The 26,875-nt window shown below is 43.1% G+C and overlaps 2 protein-coding genes across 2 annotated transcripts in view; one reads left to right on the forward strand and one right to left on the reverse strand.

Moving 5' to 3' along the window:
- LOC120019915 (band 4.1-like protein 3) overlaps positions 1–1,947 on the forward strand; it is a 43,321-nt gene extending 41,374 nt beyond the window's left edge. The window contains exon 15 of the mRNA XM_038963325.1: positions 172–1,947. The gene's annotated coding sequence lies outside the window, so the exon portion shown is untranslated. The remainder of the gene's footprint in view (positions 1–171) is intronic.
- Positions 1,948–5,456: 3,509 nt separating this feature from the next.
- On the reverse strand, positions 5,457–22,752 carry LOC120019916 (band 4.1-like protein 3). Its single transcript, XM_038963326.1, has 3 exons — positions 22,553–22,752; positions 8,604–8,776; positions 5,457–5,615 (listed from the first exon to the last, which is right to left on the reverse strand). The coding sequence occupies exons 2-3, from the start codon at positions 8,763–8,765 to the stop codon at positions 5,457–5,459; spliced, it is 321 nt and encodes a 106-aa protein (XP_038819254.1). The 5' UTR covers positions 8,766–8,776; positions 22,553–22,752.
- Positions 22,753–26,875: the final 4,123 nt, after the last annotated feature.

A 26,875-nucleotide genomic window follows, 5' to 3' on the forward strand; every position in this document is an offset into this window, starting at 1 on the left:
AGCCAAGAAAGGACCTAAAATGATCTGTGTATGCCTTGCATTTCCAATATCCTGCTCTGTGTTATGTGTTCACTGTCATTTACATGACTGACGACATCTGCCTCCATAGCTGTTTCCTTATGTTGTTCCAAATGAGTGGAATTTCACTAACCAACGTTCATTCTCTTTTAGGAGTAAAGCCCAGGACAGAGTTTAAATCCCCTGGTGGAAGGACTCCCCTCAAAGCTCCAGCATCCAACTCCCAACGTCATGATGGACTTCATTACATTACTGTGCTGCCTGCTGGGCCTGCTAAAAACTACGGTAGAGACAGCCAGCCTATTGTTCCACAGACAGTCTGCTCTATAGAAATACAATCTATAGAGCGGGCTTCCCCGTTCAAGTCAATGATGGCATAATAGATTCTAGTTCTAAGCTCGGCGTTCTCTATGGTCCCGATCCTAATCTGAGTTCCATGTGCTTAAACTTGGCTTCACTGCCTAAATCGTGATGTCAATGGGAGATTAAAAGTCAAAATGAGGTAGTTAAGATTTATGCCTATCGTCAGTCCCATCCGTCGTTATAAAAAAAAAATGTATATTTGCATGAGCAGAATGACGCAATTATTATAAAATAATAATAATTATCAAGATTTACTGTGAGATAATAAACAAACAGGTTATTTTATCACTTGAACTCTCGCTGAGCTCTACAACATGCAAAATGGTTGATTCCATTCACCGCCTTGCTATCTATTTAAGATTATATTATAAACAGTCTTTTTTTGGGGGGGGGGGGGGGGGTCAGTGTTGTTTTATTTTATTTATGAAATGAAAATCCGTCACTCCGTGAAGAAAAAAAAAGTTCAACTGCTGTAGGCTTTCTGTGACATATTAGAGCACACAATATTATTCTAATGACTTAGTAGATGGTAGACCTCAATGCCGCCTCACTCCACTCCCATCGGCTCAGATAGAAATACATTTAAATCAACTTTTACGACAAAGCCCTGTACATTTATACGTGTTGTCCTGGGCAACAGCAACTGCAAACAAAAGGCAGATTATATCGTCTATATTCAGCAACAAATTATTTTATTCATGTTGTTTTGTATTTTGTCTGAACATTTTGTCAGTATTCTTTATTCAAACATTGCAGCATATTTCAAATAGCCTGTGTCCCAGATCGGGTTTGTCCTCGTGCCAACTCTTTATCACCCATTGAGCGACATGGAGATGGCATGATGGCACTATCCGACTGGCACCCAGGCTATATTTTGAGACAATGACAGTCTGTTTTAAAAACACTGTCTATATGGAGGTTTACAGAGTTGTACCCAGGCTATGTTTGAGACAATGACAGTCTGTTTTAAAAACACTGTCTCGATGGGGGGTTTCACGGACTTGTATTGTTGTGATCTATCTGCAAAACGGACACAAATGGTATACATTCTCCTCTGTATTAATTAATGGCTGGACTACAGTTCCCACAATGCTGTGTGTGACTGACTGAAAGGCCCAGGACTCAAACTAACAGGACTGCTCTGTCCAGAGGAAACATATTTTGGTCTGAAATAGCACCCTATCCCCTATATAGTGCACTACTTTAGACCAGAGCCATATGGGATGCACTATAAAGGGGATAGGGTTATATTTGTGACTCATCCAAAGACAAATATTTGATCTGTCAAGTCAATCAGGTGAACGTCTCAGCAGCTGTAATAGTATCTTACCAGTATCATTGGTGTAAAGTTGCTCCTAGACACTGATCTTGGATCAGTTTTGCATTTTTCCTACTATGGCTCAGGTTGAGATTAGGGGAGGAGATCTAATTTTGAATTGAAACTTTATTGTACTAAGCAAGTCAATTTAAGAAAAAATATATATTATTTACAATGACGGCCTACCCCCTAGCCAAACCTTTCTCTCAAACCCGGACGACGCTGGGACTCCCGATTTACAGCCGGTTGTGATACAGACCCGGGATCGAACCCGGGTCTGTAGTGACGCCTCCCAACACTGCGATGCAGTGCCTTAGACCGCTGCGCCACTCGGTCCCCAAAAGCTGATCTAAGCTGATCCTAGATCTGTACCTAAGGTAAAATTCACCAGAGCAGTATCATCAATATATATATATATATATATATATATATATATATATATAGCTACAACCAATCATGATGTTCCAGCAGCAACAGAACGTGAAATAATACAAAGTAGCAAATGCATATTATTGTGATTTTTTTTCTTCTCTTTTTTTGAATAAAATATTGATTATATTATTCTGAAGCTTGTGTCTGTCTTCAGTGGATGTAATGAACTACACACCTCTTGTAAAATATGTTGATCATATGCTTCTGGGAAAAACAAAATATAATTTCAGTACATTCATTTACTATCCAATATCGTAGGTTAATAACATATAATGCAGAAATGGTACTCCCTCGGGAGGCTCTCTCCCCTCCTCAAGGTCTTCTCTCGTACAGGGGAGGCCGATACACTAATACATGACCCAGCCACAGACCACACCGCAGGGAGTCATAGAAACGTCTTCCCTGTGTGAAACACCTCTCAATCATTCTGATTGTGTTCTGACTATGACGTCTTGTTGTACAATGTCTCACAGTGTAAAAGTGGTACCAGTTGGACTAGTTGATTGGAAGGCTGGGCTCCTGTGGTCGTCTCTCTCTCTCACACACCTTCCCTCACTGTACCCATCCGGGTATAACTCAATATAAATGACTGTACCCATCCGGGTATAACTCAATATAAATGACTGTACCCATCCGGGTATAACTCAATATAAATGACTGTACCCATCCAGGTATAACTCAATATAAATGACTGTACCCATCCGGGTATAACTCAATATAAATGACTGTACCCATCCGGGTATAACTCCATATAAATGACTGTACCCATCCGGGTATAACTCCATATAAATGACTGTACCCATCCGGGTATAACTCAATATAAATGACTGTACCCATCCGGGTATAACTCCATATAAATGACTGTACCCATCCAGGTATAACTCCATATAAATGACTGTACCCATCCAGGTATAACTCAATATAAATGACTGTACCCATCCGGGTATAACTCAATATAAATGACTGTACCCATCCGGGTATAACTCCATATAAAATGACTGTACCCATCCGGGTATAACTCCATATAAATGACTGTACCCATCCAGGTATAACTCCATATAAATGACTGTACCCATCCAGGTATAACTCCATATAAATGACTGTACCCATCCAGGTATAACTCAATATAAATGACTGTACCCATCCGGGTATAACTCAATATAAATGACTGTACCCATCCGGGTATAACTCAATATAAATGACTGTACCCATCCAGGTATAACTCAATATAAATGACTGTACCCATCCGGGTATAACTCAATATAAATGACTGTACCCATCCGGGTATAACTCCATATAAATGACTGTACCCATCCGGGTATAACTCCATATAAATGACTGTACCCATCCGGGTATAACTCAATATAAATGACTGTACCCATCCGGGTATAACTCAATATAAATGACTGTACCCATCCAGGTATAACTCCATATAAATGACTGTACCCATCCAGGTATAACTCAATATAAATGACTGTACCCATCCGGGTATAACTCAATATAAATGACTGTACCCATCCGGGTATAACTCAATATAAATGACTGTACCCATCCGGGTATAACTCCATATAAAATGACTGTACCCATCCGGGTATAACTCAATATAAATGACTGTACCCATCCAGGTATAACTCAATATAAATGACTGTAACCATCCAGGTATAACTCAATATAAATGACTGTACCCATCCGGGTATAACTCCATATAAAATGACTGTACCCATCCGGGTATAACTCAATATAAATGACTGTACCCATCCAGGTATAACTCAATATAAATGACTGTAACCATCCAGGTATAACTCAATATAAATGACTGTAACCATCCAGGTATAACTCCATATAAATGACTGTACCCATCCGGGTATAACTCCATATAAAATGACTGTACCCATCCGGGTATAACTCAATATAAATGACTGTACCCATCCAGGTATAACTCAATATAAATGACTGTACCCATCCAGGTATAACTCAATATAAATGACTGTAACCATCCAGGTATAACTCAATATAAATGACTGTACCCATCCGGGTATAACTCAATATAAATGACTGTACCCATCCAGGTATAACTCAATATAAATGACTGTAACCATCCGGGTATAACTCAATATAAATGACTGTACCCATCCAGGTATAACTCAATATAAATGACTGTAACCATCCAGGTATAACTCAATATAAATGACTGTAACCATCCAGGTATAACTCCATATAAATGACTGTACCCATCCGGGTATAACTCCATATAAATGACTGTACCCATCCGGGTATAACTCCATATAAATGACTGTACCCATCCAGGTATAACTCAATATAAATGACTGTACCCATCCAGGTATAACTCCATATAAATGACTGTACCCATCCAGGTATAACTCAATATAAATGACTGTACCCATCCGGGTATAACTCAATATAAATGACTGTACCCATCCGGGTATAACTCCATATAAAATGACTGTACCCATCCGGGTATAACTCCATATAAAATGACTGTACCCATCCGGGTATAACTCAATATAAATGACTGTACCCATCCAGGTATAACTCAATATAAATGACTGTAACCATCCAGGTATAACTCAATATAAATGACTGTAACCATCCAGGTATAACTCCATATAAATGACTGTACCCATCCGGGTATAACTCCATATAAATAACTGTACCCATCCGGGTATAACTCCATATAAATGACTGTACCCATCCAGGTACTAGCTCATACACCAATCCCTGTACGTCTAAACGCCGTCCAGATGAGACGTTGTTCAGAAGTGCCGGTCGTCCACAGCAGGAGGGTAAAGTAGGATTGGGAGTGACTCACACAGAGAACAGTGAGTATGAGACACTGATCCTCTTAAACCCCAAAACACACAACCGTTCCTAATCCCCTCTACACAAACCTGTCCTGTTCCAAAGCCCCCACCCAAACATAGTGCTAATCTACCCCCCCCCCCCCCCCCCCCCCCCAATGGGGCTCTATCCTCTATCTGGCTAAAGGAGATTTGGGTGTTTGTTTGGGTGGAAGGAACGTTGAAGTCCTTGGCATGTTGAAGCTTCTCCTCGCCTGTCTACACACACAACTCTATACTAAATACATCTGACACAACTGGAAGCTAAGTTGCTGCATGTCATTTGAGATGATAGTTTCTCTGGAATTTGATGGCAGAAAAGTAATTTCATACATCTTATCGGTCTAATTTGAGCGAGAGAGAGCGATCAAATCTGAAATGAGCTATTAGAATTTCGTCCAACACATCCACCCTGGACAGATGGCAGATAGTAGCAACCTCCTCCCTCCTCCTCCTCCTCCTCTTCCTCATCCCCCTGTACTCACATCCACCGTCATGGTGTAGTCGGAGCCATCTAGCAGGGTGATTTTACACTGCATGTTCTTCAGCTTCTTGACTCCCCTCAGTGGAGACTTGATTGACAGGCGACTGGTTGACGACCTGGTTGACGACAGGTCCTCCTCAAACTAGAGAAAGGAAACACCGACAGGGTTTAGCGATCGAAGGCTTTCATTAGGAGCCAGTTGTCTACATTTTACGTGTACATTTTTGTCATTTAAGCAGACACTCTTATCCAGAATGTAACCATTAGTTATTAGCGCATCCATCTTAAAGAGGCTAGGTGAGTAAGTGTCTGTTTAGTACGTGTTGTTGGTATGTCAATGACAGATAAGAAACAGAATGACAGTGTTCAGTCATTAAATAGGCAGAGGAAAATAATCCACCATGTTTTATCAGTTCTATCCCCAAAAACGACTTTCCTTCGTTTTCTTGTCCTCGCAAGAAATCTTAATTTTCCACCTCACTGACAAGACACTTCCAACTCACAATTTGTTTTACAGTAAACCAATTTACAACAGAATTTCAGCACGCTTATAGGGAAGGACATTCAACAAGCACAGCACTTACACAAATGACTGATTGGCTGAGAGAAATGTATGATAAAAATATTGTGGGGGCTGTTTTGTTAGACTTCAGTGTGGCTTTTGACATTATCGACCATAGTCTGCTGCTGGAAAAACGTATGTGTTATGGCTTTACACCCCCTGCTATATTGTGGATAAAGATGTACCTGTCTAACAGAACACAGAGGGTGTTCTTCAATGGAAGCCTCTCAAATATAATCCAGTTAGAATCAGGAATTCCCCAGGGCAGCTGTCTAGGCCCCTTACTTTTTTCAATCTTTACAAATGACATGCCACTGGTTTTGAGTAAAGCCAGTGTTTCTATGTATGCAGATGACTCAATACTATACACATCAGCTACTACAGCGACTGAAATGACTTAAATGTTGCAAAGAGCTGCAGTTAGTTTCAGAATGGGTGGGAATGAATAAATTAGTCCTAAATATTTCTAAAACTAAAAGCATTGTATTTGGGACAAATCATTCACTAAACCCTAAACCTCGTGTAAATAAATAGCGTGTCCTGCGTTGCATATAATCGATGCGGTGCGCATCCGCGAAAAAGGACTGTCATTGCTCCAATGTGTACCTAACCATCAATGCCTTTCTTAAAATCAATACACAGAAGTATATATTTTTAAACCTGCATATTTAGCAAAAGGAAATCCAGGTTAGCAGGCAATATTAGAAGAAAAAGAAACGCACACCTATTTAGGCGAGGTGCTGGCTAGCGGAGTAGAAAACTTAAAAATAAAGGAGAGCCGCACACTCTAGGAGCTCAGATGCAAAAATATTTAATTTACCAACGTTTCGACAGGCAAGCTGTCTTCATCAGGGTACAGGCAATATTAATCAGGTGAAATTGTGTAAGGGTATATGCAACAGTTTGGGTACACACTGTACAGAGCATATATACGACCAGGGTACACACACTGTACAGAGTATATATACGACCAGGGTACACACACTATACAGAGTATATATACGACCAGGGTACACACACTGTACAGAGTATATATACGACCAGGGTACACACACTGTACAGAGTATATATACGACCAGGGTACACACACTGTACAGAGTATATATACGACCAGGGTACACACACTGTACAGAGTATATACGACCAGGGTACACCCACTGTACAGAGTATATATACGACCAGGGTACACACGCACTGTACAGAGTATATATACGACCAGGGTACACACACTGTACAGAGTTAATATACGACCAGGGTACACGCACTGTACAGAGTATATACGACCAGGGTACACGCACTGTACAGAGTATATACGACCAGGGTACACGCACTGTACAGAGTATATACGACCAGGGTACACGCACTGTACAGAGTATATACGACCAGGGTACACACCCACTGTGCAGAGTATATATGTGCCTCTCGGTTCTCAAACCATGACATCAAACTGTGCTGTCAGTGGACGCAGCAGGTATAAATCTGAAGCACTGTGGGAGTTATTTAACCCCCCGTCAGTGAACGCAGCTGGTATAAAATCTGAAGCACTGTGGGAGATATTTAACCCCCCGTCAGTGGACGCAGCAGGTATAAATCTGAAGCACTGTGGGAGATATTTAACCCCTCGTCAGTGGACGCAGCAGGTATAAATCTGAAGCACTGTGGGAGATATTTAACCCCCCGTCAGTGAACGCAGCAGGTATAAATCTGAAGCACTGTGGGAGATATTTAACCCCCCGTCAGTGAACGCAGCAGGTATAAATCTGAAGCACTGTGGGAGATATTTAACCCCCCGTCAGTGAAGGCAGCAGGTATAAATCTGAAGCACTGTGGGAGATATTTAACCCCCCGTCAGTGAAGGCAGCAGGTATAAATCTGAAGCACTGTGGGAGATATTTAACCCCCTGTCAGTGAACGCAGCAGGTATAAATCTGAAGCACTGTGGGAGATATTTAACCCCCCGTCAGTGAAGGCAGCAGGTATAAATCTGAAGCACTGTGGGAGATATTTAACCCCCCGTCAGTGAAGGCAGCAGGTATAAATCTGAAGCACTGTGGGAGATATTTAACCCCCCGTCAGTGAACGCAGCAGGTATAAATCTGAAGCACTGTGGGAGATATTTAACCCCCCGTCAGTGAACGCAGCAGGTATAAATCTGAAGCACTGTGGGAGATATTTAACCCCCCGTCAGTGAACGCAGCTGAAAACGACCAGTTGTGAATCACAGCTGTCAAACTAATATAATAGATATAAAGACCATATTGTACACAGTAGCTGAAAATGATCCCCAATGTCTCACACGAGTCTAATTTTTCAAGCCATGATTCAGAGCTTTCCTATTGTCATATGTACATGTCAGACTGTACTGTCAGGTGACTGAAAACGACCTGCTCAGCACTGTGACCCCCTAATATACTGTACTGTCAGGTGACTGAAAACGACCTGCTCAGCACTGTGACCCCCTAATATACTGTACTGTCAGGTGACTGAAAACGACCTGCTCAGCACTGTGACCCCCTAATATACTGTACTGTCAAGTGAATTAAAAAATCATTAGCGAGGATGTCTCACCTGGTTATTCTTGGCAGGTGTGCTGTGTCCAGCGGCGGCTGGGAAGTGTTCTGCTGCCTTCGCCTTTTTCTCCTTCCCTCCTTTCTCCTTCCCTCCTTTCTCCTTCCCTCCTTTCTCCTGCTGCTGCTTAGGCTCAGAGTCTGCTCCTGATTCAGTCGTCATGGCGAATCACACTGGAACAGACAGAAAGAGGAGGAGAGAGAAAGACCGAGAGATAGGAGGAGGAGAGGATTTAGATGAGTCAACTATGAGTCGTTCCATGTCATTTCAGCAAGCCATGATACCCACCGTCTCAGATGGATAGAACAGTTTTTGTCGTTAGAAACAGGTAAGATTGGCATTCCTGAAAACATTATTTTGTTTAAATAAAATGTTCTTTGAGAAAGTAGGCTAATTGATTGTACCCAAATTGGCCATTTTAATTTATAGGATTCATATAATATTCAATAAATATAGTACTCAACATCCGATTTGGACTAAACTATTTCCTACCAATGAGTAAGACATGAGGAATCCCACCCCCTAAAAATAAAAAGCTGCCCACGGACCCCGCCAATCCCACCCCAACAACCAGAATAAAGTATAAGTTCTCTACGTTTGACAAGTAGTATGATGCTGCGGATTGGAGTATTGCTTCTCCATACTATGTATTCCCTGTGAATATTTCATATTTTTTCTGTTGCTTGCATTATTCACCATAAAGTAGTGTGAGAGGGTAGTAAGTTTTAAGTTCCTCGGCATACACATCACGGACAAACTGAATTGGTCCACCCACACAGACAGCGTGGTGAAGAAGGCGCAGCAGCGCCTCTTCAACCTCAGGAGGCTGAAGAAATTCGGCTTGTCACCAAAAGCACTCACAAACTTCTACAGATGCCCAATCGAGAGCATCCTGTCGGGCTGTATCACCGCCTGGTACGGCAACTGCTCTGCCCACAACCGTAAGGTTCTCCAGAGGGTAGTGAGGTCTGCACAACGCATCACCGGGGGCAAACTACCTGCCCTCCAGGACACCTACACCACCCGATGTCACAGGAAGGCCATAAAGATCATCAAGGACAACAACCACCCGAGCCACTGCCTGTTCACCCCGCTATCATCCAGAAGGTGAGGTCAGTACACGTGCATCAAAGCTGGGAACGAGAGACTGAAAAACAGCTTCTATCTCAAGGCCATCATACTGTTAAACAGCCACCACTAACATCGAGTGGCTGCTGCCAACATACTGACTCAACTCCAGCTCACTTTAATAATGGAAATTGATCAAAAATGTATCACTAGCCACTTTAAATAATGCCACTTAATATAATGTATATGTATATACTGTACTCTATATCATCTACTGCATCTTGCCATCTTTATGTAATACATGTATCACTAGCCACTTTAAACTATGCACTTTTATGTTTACATACCCTACATTACTCATCTCATATGTATATACTGTACTCTATACCATCTACTGCATCTTGCCTATGCCGTTCTGTACCATCACTCATTCATATATCTTTATGTACATATTCTTTATCCCTTTACACTTGTGTGTATAAGGTAGTAGTTGTGGAATTGTTAGGTTAAATTACTCGTTGGTTATTACTGCATTGTCGGAACTAGAAGCACAAGCATTTCGCTACACTCGCATTAACATCTGCTAACCATGTGTATGTGACAAATAACATTTGATTTGATTTGAAAGTACCATGTTTTGACCACTAGATGCTGCTGTTCCTGCTATACCACCACACTTTTATCCATTTTGCTGGGCTCTCGTGTTTATTAAATAGAACATTTTCTTTGCAACTTTGGGTTAGAAAACCAATAGACTTAGATCATGAGTAAAAATAAATTGTGGTTATCCTCACAATTCAAGCCAGTCCTCCATGAAAGTCCTTCATTAACTTCTTATGGCTGCAGGGGCAGTATTGAGTAGCCAGTTAAATGGTGCCCATTTCAAACGGCCTCGTACTCAATTCTTGCTCGTACAATATGCATATTATTATTACTATTGGATAGAAAACACTCTCTAGTTTCTAAAACCGTTTGAATTATTTCTCTGAGTGAAACAGAACTCATTCTGCAGCACATTTCCTGACCAGGAAGTGGAATGTCAGAAATCGATGCTCTGTTCAACTTCCTGCCTATACATGGGCATGATACGTAAGAGTCTACGTACACTTCATACACCTTCCCCTGGTTGTCAAGAGGCGGTGAGAGAAGAAATTTCGTGTTTATCTTGGTCTGAGGTGGAATTAAAGCTCTTTGTATGACGTGACCGTCCATTTCCTGTTTCTGGAGCGTGCGAAAGGGGACATGGATTTGCCTTCTGTTTAGCTGTCGTTATGGACGACTAACATCTCCGGTTTAGATTTTATTTGATACATGTGACCATATCATCGTAAAGTATGTTTTTTCAATATAGTTTAATCAGATTATTGAAATTTTTTCGGGAGTTTTGCCGTGTTCCGTTCTCTGACTTTGTTGACGTTGGAGAGATCCGTGCCACTTGGCAAGTGCCCATGCTAAAAGATGAGGGAAATTTGCCGTTCCAGATCCAAACAACGAATGTTCTGGACAAAGGACACCTTGTCCAACATTCTGACGGAAGATCACCAAAAGTAAGAAACATTTTATGATGCTATTTCTAATATCTGTCGTGCATGTGAACTGGTCGTCGGCGCCCAAGTGTTTCTGGCTATTGTGGCTACGCTAATATAACGCTACATTTTGTTTTCGCTGTAAAACATTTAATAAATCGGAAATATTGTCTGGAATCACAAGATGCCTGTCTTTCAATTGCTGTACACTATGTATTTTTCAGAAATGTTTTATGATGAGTAATTAGGTATTTGACGTTGGTGTCTGTAAATATTATGGCTGCTTTCGGTGCAATTTCTGATTGTAGCTGAAATGTAAACTATGATTTATACCTGAAATATGCAAATTTTTCGAACAAAACATATGCTATACAATAAATATGTTATCAGACTGTCATCTGATGAAGTTGTTTCTTGGTTAGTGGCTATTTATATCTTTATTTGGTCGAATTTGTGATAGCTACTGATGGAGTAAAAAACTGATGGAGTAAGAAAAGTGGTGTCTTTTGCTAACGTGGTTAGCTAATAGATTTACATATTGTGTCTTCCCTGTAAAACATTTTAAAAATCGGACATGTTGGCTTGATTCACAAGATGTGTACCTTTCATATGCTGTATTGGACTTGTTAATGTGTGAAAGTTTTGAATTTCGCGCCCTGCACTTTGAGCTGGCTGTTGTCATAAGTGTACCGACGTCGGGCTTGCACGCCAAACAGGTTAAATAAAAAAAATAAAACGTTACCTCACAGTCACTCTAACCCATCAACTAGGCGGCAGGGTAGCCTAGTGGTTAGAGCGTTGGACTAGTAACCGAAAGGTTGCAAGATTGAATCCCCCGAGCTGACAAGGTAAAAATCTGTCGTTCTGCCCCTGAACAAGGCAGTTAACCCACCGTTCCTAGGCCGTCATTGAAAATAAGAATTTGTTCTTAACCGACTTGCCTAGTTAAATAAAGGTAAAAACTTAAACTAGGTGCATGAATAGAGAAACACACTAACAATGGGCAAGTAACAAACCTTTCAACTGGGAAACCATAACCACATCAAGGGAAGGAAACATCAAACTGTTTATCTGTCAAACAGAAACACCTCTCAACTACTCTCTGATCACCATCCTGGTTATCTAGGGATGGCTGACAGGCCTCTGTAGACGATGTGGAGTACCTATCTAGGGATGGCTGACAGGCCTCTGTAGACGATGTGGAGTACCTAGAGGTTTGTAGTATGGATGTCCGACAGTGTTTCCTCCTGGCATATCTAGGGGTTCAGGCTAGGGGCTCTTACCCACAGAGAGAGATTTAACATATCTAGGGGTTCAGGCTAGGGGCTCTTACCCACAGAGAGAGATTTAACACATCTAGGGGTTCAGGCTAGGGGCTCTTACCCACAGAGAGAGATTTAACACATCTAGGGGTTCAGGCTAGGGGCTCTTACCCACAGAGAGAGATTTAACACATCTAGGGGTTCAGGCTAGGGGCTCTTACCCACAGAGAGAGATTTAACACATCTAGGGGTTCAGGCTAGGGGCTCTTACCCACAGAGAGAGAGATTTAACATATCTAGGGGTTCAGGCTAGGGGCTCTTACCCACAGAGAGAGATTTAACACATCTAGGGGTTCAGGCTAGGGGCTCTTACCCACAGAGAGAGATTTAACATATCTAGGGGTTCAGGCTAGGGGCTCTTACCCACAGAGAGAGATTTAACATATCTAGGGGTTCAGGCTAGGGGCTCTTACCCACAGAGAGAGATTTAACACATCTAGGGGTTCAGGCTAGGGGCTCTTACCCACAGAGAGAGATTTAACACATCTAGGGGTTCAGGCTAGGGGCTCTTACCCACAGAGAGAGATTTAACATATCTAGGGGTTCAGGCTAGGGGCTCTTACCCACAGAGAGAGATTTAACACATCTAGGGGTTCAGGCTAGGGGCTCTTACCCACAGAGAGAGATTTAACACATCTAGGGGTTCAGGCTAGGGGCTCTTACCCACAGAGAGAGATTTAACACATCTAGGGGTTCAGGCTAGGGGCTCTTACCCACAGAGACATGGTAAGAGAGAGTCTCCGGGATTCCACAGCCAAGACCTCAGGGAAGTACAGGCACGCTGCAAAAGCTCTGAATACATAGCGGACGGTTGTAAATGGAACATTTAGTAACTGTATAGAGAAAAACACTGAACGGGGAACAGCTGTGAGGTCATTGTTATGACTCCGTTACAAGAGACAGTTCAAGTCGTACAGGAGGGAACCGCACTGATCACAGGATTTTGTTGTTTCACTGTCGCTTAGACAGTAGCGATAGAATCTACCTGCTCTATCCTTCTCTCTTGGCTGTGTGTTTACGTGGCGAGCTGAGCTGGGAACAGGATTACAGCGAGATACCCAAACCAGGCTCTGCCAACCCACAACAATACACTACCCACTCACTCAGGAGAAGAGAGCAGTTTATTTATTTTAAAAGGATTTGGATAATGTTGATTTGATTTCGTTATAAATCCAGCCTTGTTTTCATAGAACAGAAATAAACCCGTAAAAAGCCTTAAGCAGCTTGTTTCTTTAGGCTTGAATAACAAATGGCACCCTATTCCCTACATAGTGCACTACTTTAGACCAGAACCCATAGGGTAGTAGTGCACTACTTTTGACCAGAACCCATAGGGTAGTAGTGCACTATGTAGGGAATAGGGTGCCATTTGGGAGACATTCTTACAGTTTCTATCCTGGGGTAAGGGTAGAGTTGGACCGGGAGTGACTCCAGAACACGTGTTTATTAAGGCTAGAGTTGGACTGGGAGTGACTCCAGAACATGTGTTTATTAAGGCTAGAGTTGGACCGGGAGTGACTCCAGAACATGTGTTTATTAAGGCTAGAGTTGGACTGGGAGTGACTCCAGAACATGTGTTTATTAAGGCTAGAGTTGGACCGGGAGTGACTCCAGAACATGTGTTTATTAAGGCTAGAGTTGGACTGGGAGTGACTCCAGAACATGTGTTTATTAAGGCTAGAGTTGGACCGGGAGTGACTCCAGAACATGTGTTTATTAAGGCTAGAGTTGGACTGGGAGTGACTCCAGAACATGTGTTTATTAAGGCTAGAGTTGGACCGGGAGTGACTCCAGAACATGTGTTTATTAAGGCTAGAGTTGGACCGGGAGTGACTCCAGAACATGTGTTTATTAAGGCTAGAGTTGGACCGGGAGTGACTCCAGAACATGTGTTTACAGGGCTAGAGTTGGACTGGGAGTGACTCCAGAACATGTGTTTATTAAGGCTAGAGTTGGACTGGGAGTGACTCCAGAACATGTGTTTATTAAGGCTAGAGTTGGACCGGGAGTGACTCCAGAACATGTGTTTATTAAGGCTAGAGTTGGACTGGGAGTGACTCCAGAACACGTGTTTATTAAGGCTAGAGTTGGACCGGGAGTGACTCCAGAACATGTGTTTATTAAGGCTAGAGTTGGACCGGGAGTGACTCCAGAACATGTGTTTATTAAGGCTAGAGTTGGACTGGGAGTGACTCCAGAACATGTGTTTATTAAGGCTAGAGTTGGACCGGGAGTGACTCCAGAACATGTGTTTATTAAGGCTAGAGTTGGACTGGGAGTGACTCCAGAACATGTGTTTATTAAGGCTAGAGTTGGACTGGGAGTGACTCCAGAACATGTGTTTATTAAGGCTAGAGTTGGACCGGGAGTGACTCCAGAACATGTGTTTATTAAGGCTAGAGTTGGACCGGGAGTGACTCCAGAACATGTGTTTACAGGGCTAGAGTTGGACTGGGAGTGACTCCAGAACATGTGTTTATTAAGGCTAGAGTTGGACCGGGAGTGACTCCAGAACATGTGTTTATTAAGGCTAGAGTTGGACCGGGAGTGACTCCAGAACATGTGTTTATTAAGGCTAGAGTTGGACTGGGAGTGACTCCAGAACATGTGTTTATTAAGGCTAGAGTTGGACTGGGAGTGACTCCAGAACATGTGTTTATTAAGGCTAGAGTTGGACCGGGAGTGACTCCAGAACATGTGTTTATTAAGGCTAGAGTTGGACTGGGAGTGACTCCAGAACATGTGTTTATTAAGGCTAGAGTTGGACTGGGAGTGACTCCAGAACATGTGTTTATTAAGGCTAGAGTTGGACCGGGAGTGACTCCAGAACATGTGTTTATTAAGGCTAGAGTTGGACCGGGAGTGACTCCAGAACATGTGTTTATTAAGGCTAGAGTTGGACCGGGAGTGACTCCAGAACATGTGTTTATTAAGGCTAGAGTTGGACTGGGAGTGACTCCAGAACATGTGTTTATTAAGGCTAGAGTTGGACTGGGAGTGACTCCAGAACATGTGTTTATTAAGGCTAGAGTTGGACCGGGAGTGACTCCAGAACATGTGTTTATTAAGGCTAGAGTTGGACCGGGAGTGACTCCAGAACATGTGTTTACAGGGCTAGAGTTGGACTGGGTGTGACTCCAGAACATGTGTTTATTAAGGCTAGAGTTGGACCGGGAGTGACTCCAGAACATGTGTTTATTAAGGCTAGAGTTGGACTGGGAGTGACTCCAGAACATGTGTTTATTAAGGCTAGAGTTGGACCGGGAGTGACTCCAGAACATGTGTTTATTAAGGCTAGAGTTGGACCGGGAGTGACTCCAGAACATGTGTTTACAGGGCTAGAGTTGGACTGGGAGTGACTCCAGAACATGTGTTTATTAAGGCTAGAGTTGGACTGGGAGTGACTCCAGAACATGTGTTTATTAAGGCTAGAGTTGGACTGGGAGTGACTCCAGAACATGTGTTTATTAAGGCTAGAGTTGGACCGGGAGTGACTCCAGAACATGTGTTTATTAAGGCTAGAGTTGGACTGGGAGTGACTCCAGAACATGTGTTTATTAAGGCTAGAGTTGGACCGGGAGTGACTCCAGAACATGTGTTTACAGGGCTAGAGTTGGACTGGGAGTGACTCCAGAACATGTGTTTACAGGGCTAGAGTTGGACTGGGAGTGACTCCAGAACATGTGTTTACAGGGCTAGAGTTGGACTGGGAGTGACTCCAGAACATGTGTTTATTAAGGCTAGAGTTGGACTGGGAGTGACTCCAGAACATGTGTTTATTAAGGCTAGAGTTGGACTGGGAGTGACTCCAGAACATGTGTTTATTAAGGCTAGAGTTGGACTGGGAGTGACTCCAGAACATGTGTTTATTAAGGCTAGAGTTGGACTGGGAGTGACTCCAGAACATGTGTTTATTAAGGGTAGAGTTGGACTGGGAGTGACTCCAGAACATGTGTTTATTAAGGCTAGAGTTGGACCGGGAGTGACTCCAGAACATGTGTTTATTAAGGCTAGAGTTGGACTGGGAGTGACTCCAGAACATGTGTTTATTAAGGCTAGAGTTGGACTGGGAGTGACTCCAGAACATGTGTTTATTAAGGGTAGAGTTGGACTGGGAGTGACTCCAGAACATGTGTTTATTAAGGCTAGAGTTGGACCGGGAGTGACTCCAGAACATGTGTTTATTAAGGCTAGAGTTGGACCGGGAGTGACTCCAGAACATGTGTTTATTAAGGCTAGAGTTGGACTGGGAGTGACTCCAGAACATGTGTTTATTAAGGCTAGAGTTGGACTGGGAGTGACTCCAGAACATGTGTTTATTAAGGCTAGAGTTGGACTGGGAGTGACTCCAGAACATGTGTTTATTAAGGCTAGAGTTGGACTGGGAGTGACTCCAGAACATGTGTTTACAGGGCTAGAGTTGGACTGGGAGTGACTCCAGAACATGTGTTTATTAAGGCTAGAGTTGGACTGGGAGTGACTCCAGAACATGTGTTTATTAAGGCTAGAGTTGGACTGGGAGTGACTCCAGAACATGTGTTTATTAAGGCTAGAGTTGGACCGGGAGTGACTCCAGAACATGTGTTTATTAAGGCTAGAGTTGGACCGGGAGTGACTCCAGAACATGTGTTTATTAAGGCTAGAGTTGGACCGGGAGTGACTCCAGAACATGTGTTTATTAAGGCTAGAGTTGGACTGGGAGTGACTCCAGAACATGTGTTTATTAAGGCTAGAGTTGGACTGGGAGTGACTCCAGAACATGTGTTTATTAAGGCTAGAGTTGGACTGGGAGTGACTCCAGAACATGTGTTTACAGGGCTAGAGTTGGACTGGGAGTGACTCCAGAACATGTGTTTATTAAGGCTAGAGTTGGACCGGGAGTGACTCCAGAACATGTGTTTACAGGGCTAGAGTTGGACCGGGAGTGACTCCAGAACATGTGTTTATTAAGGCTAGAGTTGGACCGGGAGTGACTCCAGAACATGTGTTTATTAAGGCTAGAGTTGGACTGGGAGTGACTCCAGAACATGTGTTTATTAAGGCTAGAGTTGGACCGGGAGTGACTCCAGAACATGTGTTTATTAAGGCTAGAGTTGGACTGGGAGTGACTCCAGAACATGTGTTTATTAAGGCTAGAGTTGGACTGGGAGTGACTCCAGAACATGTGTTTATTAAGGCTAGAGTTGGACCGGGAGTGACTCCAGAACATGTGTTTATTAAGGCTAGAGTTGGACCGGGAGTGACTCCAGAACATGTGTTTATTAAGGCTAGAGTTGGACCGGGAGTGACTCCAGAACATGTGTTTATTAAGGCTAGAGTTGGACCGGGAGTGACTCCAGAACATGTGTTTATTAAGGCTAGAGTTGGACTGGGAGTGACTCCAGAACATGTGTTTATTAAGGCTAGAGTTGGACCGGGAGTGACTCCAGAACATGTGTTTATTAAGGCTAGAGTTGGACTGGGAGTGACTCCAGAACATGTGTTTATTAAGGCTAGAGTTGGACTGGGAGTGACTCCAGAACATGTGTTTATTAAGGCTAGAGTTGGACCGGGAGTGACTCCAGAACATGTGTTTATTAAGGCTAGAGTTGGACTGGGAGTGACTCCAGAACATGTGTTTATTAAGGCTAGAGTTGGACTGGGAGTGACTCCAGAACATGTGTTTATTAAGGCTAGAGTTGGACTGGGAGTGACTCCAGAACATGTGTTTATTAAGGCTAGAGTTGGACCGGGAGTGACTCCAGAACATGTGTTTATTAAGGCTAGAGTTGGACCGGGAGTGACTCCAGAACATGTGTTTATTAAGGCTAGAGTTGGACTGGGAGTGACTCCAGAACATGTGTTTATTAAGGCTAGAGTTGGACTGGGAGTGACTCCAGAACATGTGTTTACAGGGCTAGAGTTGGACTGGGAGTGACTCCAGAACATGTGTTTATTAAGGCTAGAGTTGGACCGGGAGTGACTCCAGAACATGTGTTTATTAAGGCTAGAGTTGGACCGGGAGTGACTCCAGAACATGTGTTTATTAAGGCTAGAGTTGGACCGGGAGTGACTCCAGAACATGTGTTTATTAAGGCTAGAGTTGGACCGGGAGTGACTCCAGAACATGTGTTTATTAAGGCTAGAGTTGGACCGGGAGTGACTCCAGAACATGTGTTTATTAAGGCTAGAGTTGGACTGGGAGTGACTCCAGAACATGTGTTTATTAAGGCTAGAGTTGGACTGGGAGTGACTCCAGAACATGTGTTTATTAAGGCTAGAGTTGGACTGGGAGTGACTCCAGAACATGTGTTTATTAAGGCTAGAGTTGGACCGGGAGTGACTCCAGAACATGTGTTTATTAAGGCTAGAGTTGGACTGGGTGTGACTCCAGAACATGTGTTTATTAAGGCTAGAGTTGGACTGGGAGTGACTCCAGAACATGTGTTTATTAAGGCTAGAGTTGGACCGGGAGTGACTCCAGAACATGTGTTTATTAAGGCTAGAGTTGGACCGGGAGTGACTCCAGCACATGTGTTTATTAAGGCTAGAGTTGGACTGGGAGTGACTCCAGAACATGTGTTTATTAAGGCTAGAGTTGGACTGGGAGTGACTCCAGAACATGTGTTTATTAAGGCTAGAGTTGGACTGGGAGTGACTCCAGAACATGTGTTTACAGGGCTAGAGTTGGACTGGAGTGATTCAGGAAACATTAAGATGACCAGATCCTTTAAATTGATCCTAAATTAGGGCTGGGTGATATCACCAAAATATCATACCACAATATTTTTCACATTGAGTGTATTTTGATGTTTTTGAAAAATAAAATAAATAGTTTGATATTTGCTTCATCGGTTGTACATAACCCTAGGGTGGCATAAGATACATTCTAAGTGGTTTTAAATGAGGCTTTCTCCATTCTGATTGAAGTTAGATTAAACCATATAAAACAACCAGAGGACGCTACCCACTCGCCATATTTTCAAGCATAGAGGTGGCTGCATCATGTTATGGGTATGCTTGTAATCGTTAAGGACTGGGGGAGTTTTTCACGATAAAAAAAGAAACGGAATGGAGCTAAGCACAGGCAAAATCCTCGAGGAAAACCTGGTTCAGTCTGCTTTCCACCAGACACTGGGAGATGACAAACTAAATGTACACTGGACTTTCTCCCCAAGAAAACAGTGAATGTTCCTGAGTGGGCGAGTTACAGTTTTGACTTAAATCAACTTGAAAATCTATGGCAAGACCTAAAAAAGGGTTTTCCTTCGTTTTACTCTGTCAATTAGGTTAGTATTGTGGAGTAACTACAACATCGTTTAACCGTCTACCAATAGGTGACCTTCTTTGCGAGGCATTGGAAAACCTCCCTGGACTTTGTGGTTGAATCTGTGTTTGAAATTCACTGCTCGACTGAGGGACCTTACAGATAATTGTATGTGTGGGGGTACAGAGATCAGGTAGTCATTCAGAAATCTTGTTGAACACTGTTATTGCACACCTAGTGAGTCCATGCATCTTATTAAGCATAGTTTTTACTCCTGAACTTACAATGGGGTTGAATACTTGACTACAGACATTTCAGTTTTTCCATTTCTAATTAATTTGTAAAACATAACATTTTTTTTTTTTTTTTTTTGCATTATTCCACTTTGACATGATGTGGTATTGTTTGTAGGCCAGTGACAAAAAAATCTACATTTAATCAATTTCAATTCAGACTAACACAACGACATGTAGGAAAAAACATGTATTATGTACACTGAAGGCAGTTTACTTAATAACTAGCAGAACCCAAGACGTCACATACTGTAGCCAACATGGCATTCTGTACAAAGTGTTCTAGGAGGAATTGAATGTTGATTTGTAATTGCTTTGTAATGCACACCGTTGGACAGGGGCCTGCTGCACACAGTGAGGATGACATGCCATCTGTGCTCCTGTGTGTGTGCTCTGTTACCCAGAACTACAGATCCACAGCTGGACCCCATGTCTCTCCTCTCCACCACTCTCATCCCTCTCTCCAACACTCTCATTCATCTCTCCACCCCTCCCATTCCTCTCTCCACCCCTCCCATTCCTCTCTCCACCCCTCTCTCCACCCCTCTCTCCACCCCTCTCTCCATCCCTCTCTCCATCCCTCTCTCCATCCCTCTCTCCACACAGACAGCACCCAACACTATGACTGGCTGGAGGCTAGATGCTGTCTGTTGGATATGATATCCCTAAGGAAGAGCTATAATAATGGCTGTAGGAAGAGCTATAATACTGGCTGTGGGATACGATATCCCAGCGATACTAAAACATGGTGAGAATTCGGCCTAACTTGGCCACCTCTGAAACTTCCAAGTCATCTGGTTGACTTCTTCTCCACAAATAGATCTAGAATTCTATGAACAAAACGACCGTAAATTTGTTTCGTTTTTTTCTCTCTCTCGCTCTCTCAAAACAGATGACAATTCACCAGAAATATACAACTCCACGAGTACTTTATAAAATGTCAAAGATTGTGAAAACACAACTAGCCAACAAGATGGATTAACTAGATTCAATAGAGTACAGATGAACTAAACCTCTTGATGGGATTAACTAGAATGCTAATCTCTAAATCACATGTAATGTCTGACTACTCTACCAGGAAGATATTAGGATATTTCAGACCTTCATAAAATATCAGGCCCTACTGTATATTGTACTTCCCGAATGGGTCCTACTACACTGTACTGTACCAATGAGATGCAGTAGGCTACAAACATGCTACTGGAGACCATTGCAGGGGTTTGTCCACGTCTGTGTTGTATCTAATGTCTTGACTAGGCTAGCCTGTACCCGCGACATATTGTTACTGTACCCCCTTCCACTTCAGGTCGTGTTCCCTTCTGTGTAACAGGACGTATCTACTGCTGTTCTCGATGGGTTCTCCAACTCGTCACGGTATTGTCCGACTGACTACTAGAACAGCAACATATTATGCTACCCGAGGTCTTGTACACTTCAACATGTACCATAATATCACATCTGATATGACAAATTAGCCTGTACGGTGTCTGATTTAATCAACCGACATGCTACCCGCATTAGGTCGCTCTTATGCCCGCAGACAGTAATACCGTTGGGAGAGAGTTCGCTACTCTTCCATCCAAACGCTACAAGGGTGAGAATGCAGGATGCGTGACCTAAGATGCCTCCTTCTTTCAGCTAACAATATTGGATGGAAAACATGCTGACACGACGCCTTCCTAGCACCTTTCGCAAAGCATTGGCAACAAACAAAAAACACCATCTTAGCATTGCTTAGCTATGCATCTTGTAATGGGGGGTAAAAAAGTGTCAAGTCAGACTGCGACCATATTGTGTAGAGAATATGGTGCTGTGATACTAAGGGTGCTAACAACGTAGCCGAGAAAAGATATTCGACATTGGAAACCACTCCCACCGCATTGCAGATCAATAACAGTGAAATAGATTGGAAATGAAACACATGACGGCGCAGAGGTGTTTTCTTATCGGACGGTCAGCAATAAACATACAGTCGGGATGGAAAGAGATTCTATCACAAGTCGGGCAATAGCTGACTCGACGTCATAGGTAGTTGACATCCATGATGAATTACATTGCCTCAAAACCAGATTTTTCCTGCCAGCGTTCGCAAACATGTATTTTTGTCGGTAAAATGATATGATGAAGTATCAGACTAGGTTACACTGTTTGGTGAGTGCAGGCTTTTCGTAACGTCAACATAAAGGCACAGAAGCACAGCAATTTGCTTGGTAAATAAAATGATATAGTCCGGCTGACTGTTAACATTTTAGAGAAGCTATATATCGTTAACGTTACAATGCTGCGCACATTGTTACAATATAAACAGACAGACGCGCCAGAAAAGGTTCTGACAAACACGAAATAAACATATTGAATGTCATTTTGGCAATGCCGCATGACTGGATATGCAAAACAGAAAACGAAGTCAGCTTTAATATGAGGCTAGTTATAGTGTCGGGGAGAAATCAGAAAACCATCGCCTTTACACGTAAAAAAAAAAATATTCACATACCAGACAACACGTCTTCCAATCGGTTTAACGACAACAGAATAGAAACTGTATCCGGTAAAAATGTATGGTAATGCTCTCTCTCTGTCAGTTCGGTATTGCGCAAAAGAGTAGATCCGTGGTGTAGCTTAGCTACGGTAGACCGTAGAGCCTTCCTTCCGGATCCTCCGCTATAGCAGCTAGCGGCGTTCTCTCCAACCAGCCTATCAGACTCGACTGTCACAAACTCAGCTCGGGATTCTGCTTGTCATATAGTTAGTGCTCTCAGGGATACGTGGGACGTCCCTACCCTAAACTCTTACTCAAACCCTTTTACATGTCAACTTCCAATAGGGTGACGTGAGAGTTGGACGTCCCAAGGAACCCGAATGGCAAGGACTAGGTGATATTTTGGAGTAGTGGTCCCTGATCTAAGATCAGTTTTGCATTTCTCTACTATTGATTGGGGCTAGAGATCTTCTCAAGTCCAAAAAGCAGAGAAGAGCTTTTTAAACCTGAGGAGAAGAGCTTTTTGGACCGGAGGAGAAGAGCTTTTTGGACCGGAGGAGAAGAGCTTTTTGGACCGGAGGAGAAGAGCTTTTTGGACCGGAGGAGAAGAGCTTTTTAGACCTGAGGAGAAGAGCTTTTTAGACCTGAGGAGAAGAGCTTTTTAGACCTGAGGAGAAGAGCTTTTTAGACCTGAGGAGAAGAGCTTTTTAGACATGAGGAGAAGAGCTTTTTAGACCTGAGGAGAAGTGCGTTTTAGACCTGAGGAGAAGAGCGTTTTAGACCTGAGGAGAAGAGCTTTTTGGACCCGAGCAGGACCTGAGGACAATCAGACCCACACCCAATCATAAAAAAAAAAAAATGGGGGAACCGGACCTGAGAACAACCAGACCCGAACCCGCAAGGACCAAACGACAACCAGACCTAGACCAGGCCCAATTGGACCAGAGTGACAAAAAATGATACGTTTACCAGCCAAGTTGCTCTTCTGGTTAACGAAACAGTCTTTAAAAATGTTGGCTAGGCCTTCTATTAGTCAATACATTCACCTTATTAGCGTAACATAAATATGCTATAGGCTATATGCCGAGCCGTGTTCAGATCCAGTCGGGTCCACTCTGGTCTATCAGTTAAAGTTACATAGTCATCGGATCTTGTGTCTATCTTACAGACCTGACCTCGAGGAAAAAGTTAAGAATTTTGAACCCAGCTCCGCTCGGGTCCCGGTTTGGTTCTCGGGTATTTGGGTGGACCCGCGAAACCTCTAACTGGAGGTTAGTATCAATGATACAAACCATGGATTGCTGAATGCTATGTATTGGACAATGAGAGGCTTCGAAGCCATCGGTCAGTCATTATTGGTACTACCCAGAAGGAGCAGTCCACCATAGGAATGTATGGAATTCTACAGTATTTAAATTAAATGTTTCATGGGGAAAAAAATACATGTATTGAAGTATTTTAGTTGTTGTAGTGGAGACAGTAACATTAGTACTTTCCATTTTATATATATATATATATATATATATACATATACACACACACACACACACACACACACACACACACTACCGGTCAAAGGTTTAATAACACCTACTCATTCCAGGGTTTTTCTTAATTTTACTATTTTCTACATTGTAGAATAATAGTGAAGACATCAAAACTATGAAATAACACATACGGAATCATGTAGTAACCAAAAAAAAATCTTAAACTTTTGTCCTGAAGTGGATCCTTTGTTCGTACCGCCTTGGGCAATGGAACTGATTCCAGAGGCGAGTGAAGGAGAGTGATAGAGTGCTGCATCAGATGACCTGGCCTCCACAATCACCTGACCTCAACCCAATTGAGATGGTTTGGGATGAGTTGGACCGCAGAGTGAAGGAAAAGCAGCCAACAAGTGCTCAGCATATGTAGGAATTCCTTCAAGACTGTTGGAAAAGCATTCCTCATTCATTTGGGGCGGCAGGGTGGCCTAGTGGTTAGAGCGTTGGACTAGTAACCCAAGTTAGCCTTGTTCAGGGGAAGAACAACAGATTTGTACCTTGTCAGCTCGGGGATGCGATCTAGCAACCTTTGGTTCCTGGGCCGTCTTTGAAAATAATAATTTGTTCTTAACTGACTTGCCTAGTTAAATAAAGGTTCAAAAAATATATATATATTTCGCTAGATAAGTCGGTGTGAACAATAGATGTTTTACAGTAACAGCCTGGTTGGTCAAGAGGCTAACAACAGCTTAAGATGCAAGTTGGCAGTATATTAGCCTAAAATACACTACAGGCACTCTGAGGAAACAACACACAGACATACTGTACAACACATGATGTCTGGACTGGACTCTGTTCTGTGTTCCCCTAACAAATGCACTTAACGGGTGTTAAAAAGATCTGGCTACCTTAATTGAATTGGACATGATTCATTTTAGCTTGAAAAAGGGGTTCTTTGTTTCCTCAGTATCATCCAATGTCTTCCCTCTAACGTACTTTTCAACATGCTAACAGAGTTGACCAGAGGGGGTGGGTCGGGAACAGCCTGTCTTCTGTATAGTAAACACTACATTGACCTTGCACCTCTACGTCGCCAACATGTTCCTTTAGTTACACCCTGCTGACTGTTGATGCTCTGAATATCTATACAGTTGGACTCGTCGGGGCCTCAGTCCCCACCGATTCAGGATATGACGACTGGCCCACTGTGCCCCAATCCTCCTCTTGAACAGACCGTCTTCTTCACGGTGAAATGTCTGCCTTTGCACATGTATGCCGCAAGCACTTATCTTCCAGTAGAAGTATAGTGCCTCATAAATGCAGTGAGTAATCCTAACCTTTGAAATATGTGTGTGTGTGTGTGTGTGTGTGTGTGTGTGTGTGTGTGTGTGTGTGTGTGTGTGTGTGTGTGTGTGTGTGTGTGTGTGTGTGTGTGTGTGTAAAGCAGTGGGATAAGTGATGATTGTGACTGTAGCGCCATGTGCTGCTCATAACTATAGAACCCTGGTTGTGGGAGTGGTCAGCTATACCCTCCTCCGATTGGTCAGTTCTCGACGACTTGTGTAGTAGTGCCTGGAACAGATTGTGCCATTTGTGACAATTCCCCTTGCCTATATCCCACTGTCCTCAGCTCACATTCTGAATTAGTCACGCTTTCGTGTTAAAGGAACAGGAAGCACTACATCATAGATCAGGTTGAACGTGTTAAAGGAACAGGAAGCAACCACTACAGCATACATTATCCCAGCTCTGTTTGTTCTGCCTTGCCAACTCTTATGGTCCTATTGTTTGTGTGACCATAGGAGTTGGCAGGGATAGACGACACAGACAGACCTAGGAGTTAGGAAACACAAAACAAATCTAGGAGTTAGGAAACACAAAACAGATCTAGGAGTTAGGAAACACAAAACAGATCTAGGAGTTAGGAAACACAAAACAGATCTAGGTGTTAGGAAACACAAAACAGATCTAGGTGTTAGGAAACACAAAACAGATCTAGGAGTTAGGAAACACAATCTCACCACTTCAGAGCAATACTATTCTCAAACAGATTTAAAAAGAGAGACATCACCAAAGGTCCTGCACCTGAAATTGAACCCTCTTCCCTATATAGTGCACTACTTTGTCCAGAGCCCTATGGAACCCTATATAGTGCACTACTTTTGACCAGAGCCCTATGGAACCCTATATAGTGCACTACTTTTGACCAGAGCCCTGTGGAACCCTCTTCCCTATATAGTGCACTACTTTTGACCAGAGCCCTATTCCCTATATAGTGCACTACTTTTGACCAGAGCTCTATGGGAGTAGGTAGGGAGTCATTTCTGACTCAGCCAAAGACAAGGACGTCACCATGGCCCACTTGAAAAGAGCCTTCAAGGAGAAGCCAACGCTAGGCACTCCACTATTAATACCCATAGATAACCACCCTCCTCCAGCACCGTAGCTTTACAAGGTCAAAACAAGGTCCATGCCATACTGAAGAGTTGGGAGATAGATAATGGTTATCATCATTGTGCCAGGCGAGATTGAGCCGGTATCCGTTATCTCACCCCTCTTCACCGACACCAAGGCAGTTTTTGCTAGCCTACGCAAAGCTAATGCTCACGTGTTGCCCAGACCACACTCTCTGTGTGTGTGTGTGTGTGTGTGTGTGTGTGTGTGTGTGTGTGTGTGTGTGTGTGTGTGTGTGTGTGTGTGTGTGTGTGTGTGTGTGAGATCAGACCACATTGAGACTGGGAGGGAGGGAAGGACAGTGTCTGTACACACCTGGCAGAAGGAGGGACTGGGACAAGGTGAGAGGGGTAAAGTCTCTCTGCTGATGGCACAAGTCTGTGATGACGACACCGACCTA

This window comes from Salvelinus namaycush, chromosome 25, assembly GCF_016432855.1.
Source record: "Salvelinus namaycush isolate Seneca chromosome 25, SaNama_1.0, whole genome shotgun sequence".
NCBI classification, from domain to species: domain Eukaryota; kingdom Metazoa; phylum Chordata; class Actinopteri; order Salmoniformes; family Salmonidae; genus Salvelinus; species Salvelinus namaycush.

What these genes read in the sequence shown, in the direction of transcription:
- LOC120019916 (XM_038963326.1), bottom strand. Translation starts at nt 8,765, where the DNA reads ATGACGACTGAATCAGGAGCAGACTCTGAGCCTAAGCAGCAGCAGGAG. An exon ending in CACCTGCCAAGAATAACCAG is followed by an intron (nt 5,616 to 8,603) that starts GTGAGACATCCT and finishes TCCTTTCTCTAG; the next exon opens with TTTGAGGAGGACCTGTCGTC.